Source organism: Lissotriton vulgaris, chromosome 4_1 (assembly GCF_964263255.1).
Source record: "Lissotriton vulgaris chromosome 4_1, aLisVul1.2, whole genome shotgun sequence".
In the NCBI taxonomy this organism is placed as follows: Eukaryota; Metazoa; Chordata; class Amphibia; order Caudata; family Salamandridae; genus Lissotriton; species Lissotriton vulgaris.
In genome coordinates, this window is record NC_141691.1 from 1123148934 (window position 1) to 1123163196 (window position 14263).

The 14263-nt window shown below is 41.1% G+C and overlaps 1 protein-coding gene across 7 annotated transcripts in view; it reads left to right on the plus strand.

Annotated features, from left to right (window-relative positions):
• Positions 1-14263, plus strand: part of FHOD3 (formin homology 2 domain containing 3) — a 1375152-nt gene that overhangs the window by 1207210 nt on the left and 153679 nt on the right. For all 7 annotated transcript variants that reach the window (XM_086965361.1, XM_086965359.1, XM_086965360.1 and 4 more), the window contains one exon: positions 5397-5579. In XM_086965361.1, the coding sequence (XP_086821487.1) occupies positions 5397-5579 (183 nt within the window). The remainder of the gene's footprint in view (positions 1-5396; positions 5580-14263) is intronic.

Genomic DNA, 14263 nt, shown 5'->3' on the forward strand with positions numbered 1-14263 from the left:
GACCTCGGATGTTTCTACGGGGAGCAGTGATTTTGGCTCGGAAGCGTGAGACTGGCACCGAGTCGGAGATGCTGGGGTGCTGCTTTTCAAACTGAACTAAACTGGTGTCGGCTTTTGTCTTTATTGCCAAAAAAGGCTTCTGCAGGAAGGATTCCATTTGGCTGTTTTTTGGATGGGCTCGGTTGCAATGAGGCCTTAACGGAATGTCATAAGCAATTCTGGGCTGTGAAAAGGACCCTCAGGAAATCCCGTCAACAATGTTTTGGACAGTATGCTATAAATCATAACAAGAACATGATTTATAAAAAGAAAAATCAGAACCCAAATGTATTTCTTTTTGTAAACAACCAGAAAAGATTTCTGAGGTTAAATACAATGTCCCATGTCAAAAAAATAAATCTACTAATCTAACTGGCATCCCTGCGCCACGTGACTTGGCCACCGTCACAAATACATCATCCAGTGTAAGAATACTCCAGAAAGAAGTCAGGGACTGAGTTCATCACTGCTGCATACACTATGAAGATTATGCAGGTTTAGAGACAGAAAGGATCCGGTAGACAGGGAGAAGGGGTTGAGTTTAATAAAGAAAAAGAGAGAGGAAGAAAGAAGAGACAAAGTGACATTAGGAGAGAGTGACTGGGGGGAAAGGAGAGCTTTAAAGAGAGTGAGAAAACAAAAGCAAATGAATGGGAGACAGTGAGAGAAAATATGAAAGGGAAAAGGGGAGTGAGAGCGAGAGGATGAGGTGGACTGAGCGAGGCAAGAAGATAAAGAGCTGGGAGTGTTTAGAAGGAACCCCACTTAGTAGTTGGTTATCATTTTTTTTTTTGCATCAGTGTGTTAACCTTATATGTTTATTGTTCTGTGGACTTTAGAGGGTTTAGTAATTGCTTGCTTCATACGCTAGTCATTGGGACTCCGGGTTGCACTGCTTTCTTTGATATATTAGGGCAACTAGGAATTTAAGTGGGCAAGCAGTCTGAAGATAACAGGCAAGGGAATTTGTCTCTGAGAGACTTTAACTAGTAAACTGTTTGGTGCTGGAAAGTGCGTTTCTTGGACGTTTCCTCTTAATCCCTGAAGGAGCCTCTAGGAAGAGGTTTTAGGTGAAGCAATGTAGCAATGTTTACTAATAAGAACGTGGAGATGGTGCCTTTCGCGCATAACCCCTCCAGATGCATTCAGTGCGCTTGTTGCGGTCACATGGGCGTTACATGTTTGTTATGAGGACGTGTGCCAGTAGAGGGGTTTTATATTAGAATTCTGGAACTTTAATCATTCAGAGCTAGGTTACTGGATCTGCAGGAATGAGCATTGAGATCAGAACAAGTGTGTGGAAGATGGTGGCCTTGTAAAAGATGTCTGATGTCGGTGCGTGTTCTAATGTGCGGTCTGTTTTTGAGGCAATAATTTGTGGTGTTTATGTATTCTTTTTAATTTCGTTAATTTTTAGTCGCAAGGAAAGGTGAGGTGGGGGATCAGGTTATTAGTACATTTCTAAAAGCAAGAAATTAATGGATTTTGTAGGTATGCTTGGAAGTAAATTGCCTAGTTTAGTTCCTTGTAATTATGTTTTTCCCAGCTCGGTTTTGTAAAAATTTGAGTTGACGAGATTGACAAAATTAAAAACCGGGGTTTATTTGGTGCACATTTGTATAATTTGGCCTATCAGGATTCTTACCTTAATTAATGGACACTATTATGTGACATTCTTATTTTTCATGAAGGCAATTCTGTGACGGGAAAAAAACCTTTGGCAGGCTCGGAGGGTAGGACTCATAAAAACATATAATGGGTAGGACACATAAAAACATACAATGGTCCTGATTGTAGTGTTGGTACTCTGAGTCGGATTAGGTGATAGGTTGGAGGCCATTAGTGTAATTATGGTGAGTAAGTATAACGGCTACCATGGCAAGGACCTTTTGAGGGAACATTATCAGAAGACAGTAGTCTGACCATAGAAAGTATCTGTGATGTCGGTGTCTGGGTTTATCATTGTTTTCCTGAGCTTTAGGTCAATCGTCTAGGGAAGATGACAAGATGTTCAGGGGTTATTCTTTCCTAAGTATTTTGTATGTCTGGGTTTCATTTGAAGTGTTTAAGAGATAGTATTGTTCTGGGATTTTTGCCACTTTTTGTCATTTATGAGTAGACCTAAATCTAAGACATAAGCAGTGCTTTTATGGCCAGCGCATACTGACTTTTTGTGAGATGTTTTCAATTGACTTGGGTAGATTGGTGTGTGCTGATTCAGTGCATTCATGTCAGAAGTCTGTCCTCCCATCAGAAAATCCTGCCTTGAAAATAATCCTGGCAGAAAACCTGTGATCTGAACTGTTAAAAATCTAAATTCTCTCCTACCTTAGCTTAAATAAAGAGGCCACAAGGAGCTCTGGAAGAAAAGAAATTTCAGCCCCAAATATGCTTTTCAGATCTTCTTGTAGGGAGTCCATGAACACATACATTTGATAGAATTTGAAATGTATGTGTTATTTTTTCTTTTCTTCTGTGACTTAGTTCTTCTACCCAGTCAAGGTTTCCTTTGTCTTCTTTGTGGCACGCGACAACATACGCATTAGTAGTCAGCGTCTCATGTGGCAGCTTGTGAGCGAGCCAATGACAACAATCCCTGAATTCAGAGAAGACGGTCCAATTGCTCTTTTGTTCTCTGGAATGGCAGTTTCTCTGCCAAACATAAGTAGGTTGCAGAGTCACAGCGCGCACTAAGTTTGCCTAATGGCATGGCATTCTGCAACTATGAAATATGTCATTGTAGGAAGCTGATATGTTTGTCTGTGAATAGATTGCCCTGCCTCCGGTCTAAGGGTTCTCATGACTTCTCTCATATTGGATATTAGTAAATTAAGGCTGACTGGCTACTAGTGTCTGGCTGGTTGGCTAATGGTTAGCTGGCTGGTTGTCAACTGGATGGCTGGCTAATTGCTGTCTGGCTGTAGCCAATTACTGCATGTTATTTAGTATTGATAGTGACAGAAAATATATATAATGCATGAGTAAAAAGACTCAATACATGATATTTGGGCTTTACCAAAATCCAAAACTGACGCCCATTGCAAATAGTATCACTTCAATATACACAAGTGCTAATCTTAGAGGTAACCTTGTTTTGCAACAGTATGGAATGAACTAGAGCTGCATCTGAGGCTTTCCCTTTCCATAAAATACTTCCATTACGTTTACAAACAAGCATTGGCAGAGCCAATAAATCTCACATATTGAGTCCCATCGCCTTAAAAAAGGCTTATCGTACTACTTTCATTTAATTTAATGTTTTTAATGTATTGGTCCATTTTGTGCTTGCACGATAGCACATGCGCTAACATATGTCATCATGTATGCATGCGTGTGGCTACAAAATAAAGCAGCCTCCAGTAGCATCTGCATCTTCGGTCTATTTTTTCTTTTGACGATGCTGTGCAGCATCACCACAAAATGCTTTTTGACAATACTGTATAGCATCTGCAGGAGGCATTGGCAACACCAATTGATCTCAAAGGCGAGACCAATTGGTACTGCCAATGATTGTTATACTTTAGATATTAAAGGCATGATGATGGTTCAAAATCGGTGTTGAACTTTTCCAGTGATGCAATCATTTTTAATAAAAAACCGATTAAGTAATCAGCCAGGTAAGCTAACACTGTTGTGGCAGCACTTAACTCTCCTACATTTACAGCAAATCTAGAGGCGGCACTGCCCCTAAGGTGGAGGAGCGTCGCCTATCTGCCGTAAAGCATGGCAAACAATGAAAAATAAAATGATAATAACACAATGCTATTATCATTTTATTTTTCTGTGCTGGGCAGTTTTGTGAGTTGGGGCTAGGTTGCGCAGGGGGGAGGAGTGGTGACACCCTACTAAGTGCGCATGAACGTTTGGCTGCCCTCTGGGGCCGGCCAAACATTCATGCGCACTCTGCATGTTCTCCACCCAGGCTGCATTACAGAATGGGTGGAGAACATGCTCATGCTCCCAGTCGCCGTCAGAGAGCCAAACCAATGTGCTCAGACCAATCACAACGCTGCATTGCAGTGTTGTGATTGGCTCAGGGGGCATGGGTGCTTACCAATCACTGCACTGGATTGCAAAGATGTAATTGGCTTAGGGGAGCCTATCCTGCTTCCTCCTCCAACAGAAGCCCTAGGAAGAGGACGGAAGAGAGGTGGCGGCCGGCCGGCAGATAGGTTTTTATTTATTTTTTTATTCCCCCCTCTCCCACACTCCCTGCTTTACTACAGATTCTCGGGAGCAGCCGCATTGCAACTATCAATTGAAATGTAATTGTGCGTTCTAAACAGTGCTGTTGAACACATTAGAAATACCTGGACAGAAAAATCAGCCTCATACACAGAAAAGGAATTCAAAATACTTTTGCATGCATCTTTTTTTATTATTGTCTCTAGTGCTCTAAACATAAAAGCGTAGGGAAAATAAGGGATTAACCCAAAAGCTGTTCAGGGAGCCCTGTTACATTTATTGAAAGTGTTTTAGTAACAATAGTTTGGTGAGAAAAATGATGGACTCATTCATAGCATGCCTTGACATTAGAACACGTGGCTCAATCTGATGGCTGCCAGTGAGTTTTGAAGGCTTGTCTGGAACACTCACGGAGCTGAAAGAATATGCCATTCCAGGATTGCTGAATTGTCATGGTGCATAGGAAATAAGAGAACCCATTGTATAGCACTTGTTTTGTGAAGTGAACAGTTGTGAAGGGCTCCAAAATGTCAAATGGACCATGACAGCATGGAAACTGAAAGCCAGGCTTCCTTGAGTCTGCCAGTAGGAAGCCCACCCCAGATGGCATACCAACCCAGGTATAACAATGCTCATCTCAAATTGTTTCTGATACCACTGACCACACTGCTCGATTTGCAGCAGTTGATATTGCTTCACTCTGCATCGGTGGGCATTGGATACAAAGACATGTGACAGCTCTGCGGCAGAATGTCTTCTAAAGGATGACTGTACTGGCAGGATGGCACCAATGGGTTCACACCAGTCTTCCCATGGGATGCCCTGACCATGAGCTCAACTGCATTTCTGCTGTTTTTCAGCTCCACTGGGGGGTTTGTGCTGTTATTCAAAATGTACTACCTTGTCGAATATTTTGAAAATAATTAATTTAAGTTCTTTTGTGATCTGTTTATGTTTGGTTAATTGAAAGTGCCCACCCTGTCTTTGTTTCCTGCAGAGAAGGATTATGATTTTGCCCTTTTGTACATGTTTCATTTCGTATCTGCATTTGTTGAAATAGTTTTCATATTTATGGTTTTGATGTCCGCTCCCAATTAGCGCCATATGGACTGTGAAATGAGTTTGGCTGAACAAAACTAACAATATGTTTATTTCTTACTTAAAAATCATAGAAAATTCTGACCATGATCCCAACAGAAGAAGAGAAGCAAAAGATCCAGGAGGCCCAGCTGGCTAACCCAGACATCCCGCTGGGCAGCGCAGAGCAATTCCTTCTCACCCTGTCCTCTATCAGTGAACTTTCTGCCCGGCTGCAGCTCTGGGCTTTCAGGATGGACTATGAACTTGTGGAAAAGGTACTGTGTGCTCATTTACATCTTCAATTAGTTAATTTCATCTCTAGATAAACTGTCAACTATGAAGAGAAGATTGTCCTCCTCTGGCAACGCTTTATTTTGTGCTTGTCAAGGGATATGTGGAGCTTGTGGGTTGGATCGCCTCCATACTTTACTCTGGAAAAGAACATTTCTCAGATTTTTCTACCAAATAGCCAGAAATAAAAACTTAAATAACTGTATTCCCACCAGGCTCAATGATTGACGCGCAGCCCCAGTTTGCGCCAGTGCACACTCTAATTGGGTCCACCTGTCTGTGGCCATGCGTCCAACTTGCAAGAAAACAGTACTGTCTTAGAAAATCAATGCAACCGCTGCACTGATGCATGGACTGCTCTGCTCTATGGTTCAGTGTAGGTTTCCCCATTACTATTCAGTGTAGGTGTCCCTATGACTGAAAGGGCTTTATGAATGTCAGTGTACTTTACTGCACCCACTATTGTGGAGGCATTCAGAACCATCTCCATGCTGGGTGAGGGTGCTTCTGCAGAGACAATGACAGGAAGATAGTGACAATGTAGCTCCTAGTGTCCTGTCAGAACGTCTATAGGGGCACCCCAGCCTTTCTTTAAATGGTGGCCAGAAGCTAAGGACACTTCTATTGGGGATTAGGTTGCAGTGTCCCCTGCGCTTCACCATGCGAGCTCCTTGGGCTCGCTGATGACCATTCATGACCCCTCCCAACTGGCTGTGTATAAGTGACACTATGCGCACCCTCTTGTGGGTGGCGCTCAAACACAATCACTGAGCATTTAAGAACATGTATGTTGCAGTGTGATGGCTTAACACTATGACATTTATTATTTCAATACCAATAAATGAAAACAGGAATTGATTACATTGATGACATCTATTGATTACCATTTTGAAGAACATAGTTATCCTTATAAGGTTGCAAATTAATCGTTATAACAGAGTGTGTAGTGGGGACGATACTCCCTTGTTGGGCAATGCATCAGACTACGCTCAAACCAGAGCACACATAGCCTTCTTCCCTAGTGCAACAGTGTTAGTAATTTGGCACAGGCATGTGGGAAAAAGCATTCCACATTTGCATGGGACCATACCCCCACGAAACCGATGGAACGCTGTGCTTGTGCAATGGATATTAATGTGGAGCCACAGACATTTCTGCAAATTTATTTTGTAATGCTAAAGTGGCCACTGAACATTTGAAATGGGTGCCAACCCCTGTTGGGCTGCATGGGTACTTTGGTAAGATTCATATTATCAGGAATACAGGTTTTTTTTTTGCTGCACAATTGCACAATATCTTGTTAAGGAGGAAGCAGGAAATCATTTACAAATGTAACGACGTGTTTTTAAAGAGAATGATTATTTTAGCTCTGGCTCCTTGGGTCTCTCCATTGCATTCTTCACCCATTCATTTCAGTAAGTTTCAATTTGAATGTTTCACTATGCATCTGTGAATTTAAATGGGGAAAGATGCTGGCACTGCCAATGGGTGTCACAGTTTTTTTCAAAGAACAAGACTCCTGGGCTTTTGTTTAGTCAGGTACATACTCTTTAGTATTGCTGCAGGACATCAGTCATAGATGTTAAGCTACAAATGCTAGTGCATGTGTGTTTCCAGGTAAAATAAATAGGAAACAATCACCCCAGAAATTGATGAAGGCATAGGGGAAGAGGTTTCTCCAAACAATAAATATTTTCCTGGAAGGAGAGGGGGGGGGGGGCAAATACAGAAGGATTATCCTAGGGATTGCAATTTTCCACAGAAGTTCTTGGCCCCCAACTTGAGCCAGGTGACATTCCAGGGCCTGCCTCAACCAGTCTGCCAGGCATGCAGGTAGAGGTTGAGCATGTATTTTACTAACCTCATGACAGAATGCCGTCGCATAACCAGATTACGGGCTGGAGAGGGTAAAAAGGAGCAGTAGGATTTAACCTTATTCAATCATGCAGTCTCCTTAATTTTTGGCAAGTGAACGGACAGTGGCGGCTTCCCTATTGGGGCGTGGGGGCGTCGCCCCACTGCTTTCTCGCAGTGCGAGAAGGCAGAAACGTAAATGGTAATAACTACCATTTTATGTTTCTGCCTTCTCGCACGGCGAGAAAGCAGAAGTGCCTGGTTGGGGGTGGGCGGTCCTGCTCGAGGGCAGGGGGGAGTGGCTTGTCCACTGTTGTGTGTACTGAATGTTTGGTCGGACCTGGGACCGACCAAACAGTCAGTATGCACAACAGTGGGCAAGCCACTCCTCCCCTGCCCTGGAGCAGGACCGCCCACTCCCTTATTCTCTATGTATGCTGCTGCACGCAGCAGCATACATAGAGAAAATGGCCCGGGTGGGGCGCGCTCCAATGCGCCTCACCAATTACAACGCTGCCATTGCAGCATTGTGATTGGTGGAGCCTGGAGAGGCGGGAGTGAGGCTGCCTTTGCTGATGACGAGAGCTACAGGCAGTGATTGCAGGGCGGCGGGAGCGGAAGCCGGAGCCGGGACCCATCTAGAAGCGGGACCGTAGGTTTTATATAATATTTTTTTAACATTAAACAAACCCATTCCCACCTCTCCCCATCCCCCCCAGCGACAACCCCATTTCCACCCTCCCCCCCACACCCACCCGTCATGCCTGCCGCGCCTGCTTCCTTGTCCGCTCTCACCTATCTTATATATTCTGTCCGATTGTGTCACATCTTCAGATACCGTGACTCGAGTCATCCCTGGTAAGTCGACTTTGCTGAAAGTGCAACCGCCTCACATGACACTGCCCTGGGCTCTCTAATCCAAACCTTGTGTCCCAGAGAAGTGCAACGTCCATGAAATAGGGATTTACTTAAGATGCGCTGTTATTGGCTCCTCATATGAAACGTTTGCCTTCATTTTTCGGTAGTGCTCCTTTCTCTGTTCTAGGAGTGATAGCCAACAACCCCAGCCACCTATAGAGTGCTGTACCTAACTGTAAGAGAGAGCATGTAGCAATGAGGAATGAAACAATGCTCGGATAATCTATCAGAAATTCGGTAGTCATGAGAGTCTATGCGTTATTTCTTTCTACAAACTCCGTGCTCAGAGAAATTGGCAGCAGGGAAAAGTTGGATAGTAAATTTATTCCGGCTTACTTTAGTCAAAGGCAGGCTGTTTTTATACCCTAGATTACGGGGCAAGGCACCTGCTGCTACGATCTGTGAGTATCCAGAACTTTGTAGATGTAAGATGAGAACCGTGGTGTTAATGCATTTGCTGGAGTGACCTGTGTGCACTTTTATCTCATGCTTAACTCATAAAATAGCTCAGTGAGTTAATGTACCTGCTGCACAGCATTACCTATAGACGTGGGTCACAGATTTATGTTTTATATAACACAGCTCAGTGGTTTCATATTTTTGTTTCACATATTGGTATGATACATGCAGGACATGAGAGTTATAATGCTGGATCAGGGAACCAGCAGCTGTTAGGGGGAAGGCTCTGGTGTCTTGCTGATGCAGTGAAGTATGCTGAATTTGGTTAAATGTAACTTGCCAACAATTGGATGCAGTGTCTGCTTTCTGTTCAGAGCAACAGCCTAAAGGCGGTGAGGTGGCTTTTTCACTTTCACTTCCAGCTTAGTCCAAACTCCACTGGATAGGAAAAATGCATTCACTCTAAGAATGTCAATGTCAGACATATTTGCCTGAATGAATAACAACACAAAAACCAATTTAAATGCACTAATTTATTTTATTTAAATATTTTATAGCGCTACTAATCCCAATATAGGATGTTGGAGCACTTTAGAGCACATTTATACACAGTGATTATTCATTTGTAAACAAATAGGTGCCAGGGCTCTCGTCAAGAGGCAGCTTGCACCATCCTCCTGTCTCATGTTAGTGCTGCCTAAAACAGAACCAACTACTAACCATTAAACCCTGCAAGTGGCGTAATGGCCAAAGCTGCTGATTTGGAGCTGGGGAACCAGGTTCTATGCTTAACGTGGCTCAACATCCTTTGATTCTGGACCAGTCACTTAAGCTCCGTGTGCCTGTGAGTGTATCCTTAACTGGTGCTATAAGCGCCAGTTTTAATGATTAACCAGAAACCACCAGCTCCAATTAAGCACTGCACGCATACATTATAAAGAGACAATAACTCTCTTTATAATGCAATTAAGCACTGCACGCATACATTATAAAGAGAAAATAACTCATACAAGTCTGTAAATCAAGGTAATGGACATGTAGCATAAGACTACAAGAGTTGCAAGTTATAGAAGTCAAATATCATCCATACTAGTAGGCATTATATGTTATGAATGCATGGACGGGAGAAACACAGTCTAGATTTAAAACGTAACTCTGTGGTTGAGGTTGTATCATACATCCACAACATTTACGCCTCAACAGTTTCAAATGTCACCAACCGCCACTGTGAGCCGGTTCTCCATTTATCGAAAGGAACAATGCAACAACAACAAAAAATCCTTTACAGCTAACACATTAATGCCAATAATTTCCCCTAATGTCTGAAATTTGTAATTTATTACCTGAACATTCTTTATTCATTCTTGACCTTTTTCTATATCAAGCGACTGGTAGCCAGTTGCAACAGGTGCAGTACAGATTACTGAATTACTCCAAAAAATATTACTATCATTCTCGCAAAAACATCCAGTTCTGTTCACAACTTGAAATATGTGAACCTTTTAATGATCTGTTAATCTTCATTTTGTAGGGGTTTGTAGGGATGTAACGAGTAAAGTTGACTTCGTTTCTACAGTAACCATATCTACAATCCTTTATGGATATCCCATAATTATAAAACTATATTTGTTGCCAAGCTAAGAACATCTTTATTTAGTTTATGAAATAAATAAAACCAGAAAAGAGCAAGCAATAAAACAAATAGCATGCAATGTTTATAAAAAAAATAATTAAAATGCTGCCATAATACAGCCTAAAACATTCAATAAAAGACATCCTGTGTTTCAAAATCATATTTTCTAAATGAATTAGACATTTCCTTCTATGCAATGCCTGTAAGACATAATTTACTAGCTGACTACTAACTACTGCATTGCCTGAATTAATCAAGTATGTGAGTGCTGGTTTATATTGTGATATTCCTATTAAAAAATAAAGGTTTTAAAAAATGCTGCCTTGGATTAATATCATATTTACAAAATAATACAAAGTGCACAGCAGGTTGTATAGATGTCCCATCCCAAGGCCCTAGTAGCCTGTCCTTATTACTTTACCTCATCTTCGGTAATGCCACCATAGGATAGACTAAACCAAAGCGAAATTGTGTAAGTATGTATTTGCGGTACAAATTCGGTATGTTAAAAAGATATGATTGGATGCTGTCCAAATATTCAATAGAAGAAGGAACTTAGGGCATTACTTTATGGGATTCTTCTCATGCTCCCCCTGTTTTCTAGTACTCATGAACAGTGCCTTAAGACCTCTTCTTGAATAATGAGGTATAGCCATCGGCAATTATAAAGGATCTTGATCATCCAAATTATTTAAAATAACTTTAATGTTGTGTAACCAGGGAATCTTAAAAGCATGATCCAAACCAAGACAATCTTTTAAAATATCGCACATAAAAGAAGTTTCCTGATCAGATCATACTGCGCGCCAAAGAAGAGTTGGCTTGATATATAAAATATTCTTCATATTAGAAATGCCTGTAGCACCTACAAAGGTCGATTTTGGAAGGGCACACAGACGTCTAAGAAACTTGTTCTCGTGCCTTTTGGAAATCAAACTAGTACCATGACCACATAGACCTACCCCGTATAATGCCCCACCAATGCACTTGTATTATAAATGGGCAATATTCCTCTTCTAGGTGTATATCCCATTTTCATGCCAAATCTAAAAATCCCCTCAGTTGATCTTACTAGGTTAGTAGTAACGTGTCCTCCATGCTTTCTCAATGTACATTTATCAGAGAACAGAATACCCAAGTATGAGAATGTTGAGGTTCTCATTATGTGCACACCTTTCATATGATGTGACCATGTCATAAATCTTCCCTTTCCACAGATCGTGGTGAAACATTTCTTCAGGTTAACCTTTAAATCCTTTCTCTCCATGTATGCAGTAAAAGCATTAATTAGATGCTGTAAACTATTCACTGTTTGTGAAAGCAGAATAGCATTCTCTACATATAGCAGAATAGGTACCTTTCATGAACCTACTCCTGGGCAGCCCGAGGTGAGTGTCTGAGGTTCTGCATCCATCTCATTAACGTAGCAGGAAAAAAGGGTGGGCCCCATTACACATTCTTGCCTTATGCCTCTCTTTATCCATAACGCCAATGTACATTCTCCTCTGGGACTATATTGATTCCTTGAAGGCAAATTTGTGTACATCCTAGTTAACAAGATAACTAGCCCTTTGGAGGTCCTTCTGTTCACAGAGTGTGCCACAACTTATCATAAAGCCACTACTCAAGTCCATAAAGCACAGATGAAGACATCCAGCTTTTGCCCTCGTATATTTTCCTAATAACAACAAGGTTTAATGCTTGTTTGCTTATGTCCAAGCCCTTTGTAAACCCAAACTGGGGTTTTGTTTGGATAGCATGTTCTTCTGCTCGAATTCCATCCTTTCTAAAATGACCCAGCCTATCAACTTGGCTGAAGAATTCAAGAGGGATATTGGGCCATAACATGATGGCCTTTGCTGCCCATATTAAAGACTTGAATACTAACTGTATCTGACCATTTAGGCAGGAAGAAGCCTGCTTCTGCTGGATTAAGGACAATTATAAGAAAAAGGGCTCAGAGGTGAATTCGTTTTTTGTAAACATCCACCAGACCACCCTAGGGACCTGCAGCCTTTTCTTTACAGCTTTTATCTAAAGCTGAAATAAATTCTTCCAATGTGAAGATAACCCTTGTTTCTAAATATGGCAGACCGTTACTAGGTAAGTGGATTCCAACTTTTGGAGGATTAAGTAGCAGTGTAAAATGATTGATACAATCTTGGGGTTAGATCAAAGAGTCTAATGAGGGTAACTCTTTATCTCCTAAGAAAGGAGTATTTATGATTTTCCAAAACAAAGATATGTCATTAGTTTTGACTGCTTCCAAGAGGTTGGCCCAGGCTTCTTTCTGAAGTTGTTTTTTCCTAAGGGCTAAAAATGAATTATATCTTGCCCTTCAATTGTGTATTTTTACTCTATGCCTAAGTTTTGTATGAAGGGCAATTTTCATATTCCTGTGGGAAGTTGTACACGCCTTGTCGAACCATCCCTTAACAGTTTGTTTTACATCAAAGTCTGGTGTTACTAAAAGGGAATAAATTACTTCTGAAAAGTTTATATGTGCTTGTTTTATAGTAGCATATGCTGTGGTGTGGTGTAAGTACTGCATATCCTGCTAATATTTACTAATAATAGAGGCTGTGAACTCATCAGGTTCTACTCCCAACTATGTCACTCTAATCCCTTTTGGTTCCATGTTAAGGGCTCTCATAATAGGGGCCTGTTGGGTGTATTGAAGCTTGTTTTGTTAACATCAAAGACTGTGGTCACTCACAAGGTTGTTTTGGATGTAAAAATCAAAAATGTTTATTAATCTGTTAAAAGAGGTTATATTTGATACATTTTTGACCGAGCCCATCTCCCAATAAATGCTGGAAGAGGAGTTGGCATGTGATTACAACTTTCTTCTATGAAATTCGAATTGAATGTAGCCAACATGGTATTCAACTTTTTGACATAGGAGTTGTGCAAGAAATGAATTTGTCAATCACTCTCTCCATCAGCGACTCCACTTACTTCTTTGGGCAGGTAGGGACATATATAAAAAGGTCTAGGTCTTTTCCCAAGACTATGAGCACCTCAGCTTGTGTATTATCAAATAAGTTATTATAAAAATGTAGGCACAATAAATCAAGACTGCCTTCTACCACCAAAATTGATCAAAAGTAGGAGCTGTAAATGAATTAGAAATTAACACAGGAAGTAAAGTCAAAACCAATACAACAAGACCTTCATTTTATCTTTCTGAAGCAGTTGAAGTAGCTGCAGTGCCCACTGAAGTGGGATCTCTGATAACGGTTGAGTCCCTTAGGTCAGGTTTCCTGGTAAATATTAGCTGTGCTGGTGCTATATGTGTCTGCCAATTTATCATAGAGGTTTCCCTGCAATTCCCACTACATTCCATGAAATTATTGTAACATCCTTAAGTATTGTATTGGAATCAATATATGAGTGTGCCAGTCTGTAGGGTAAATTGCTAGTGTCTCGGTGTCTACTATTGTTTATTAATCCCTCTTTTTTGTCTGTATGACCTCTTGATACAATTGGTGAAAGTCAATCTGTATATCCTAGAGACTTCAAGGTGTAAAATGTGTTAGATGTACTCACACCCTTAATTATCGTCAGGTGGTTTGGCTTTTCCTTAGATAGCAAATTATCTTGTTTCTCCACAAAACATTCTGGCTTCTAAAAAAAACCCTGGGGCACAGCTTCAGTTTTTACTAAACATGAATTATTGTGCCATTTAGAGGCAAACAGCATGACAACAATTGGTTAACGAAGCGGGGAGAATGGAAATTAATAACACAACAATCTCTAGCTAAATATTTCTTAGATTTACCTACCCCCTGTACTCTCCTCACAATAAAATTTTCATTATATAGTAGCTGGGTAGACAACCAATAAATCAATTTATTTTTTAAG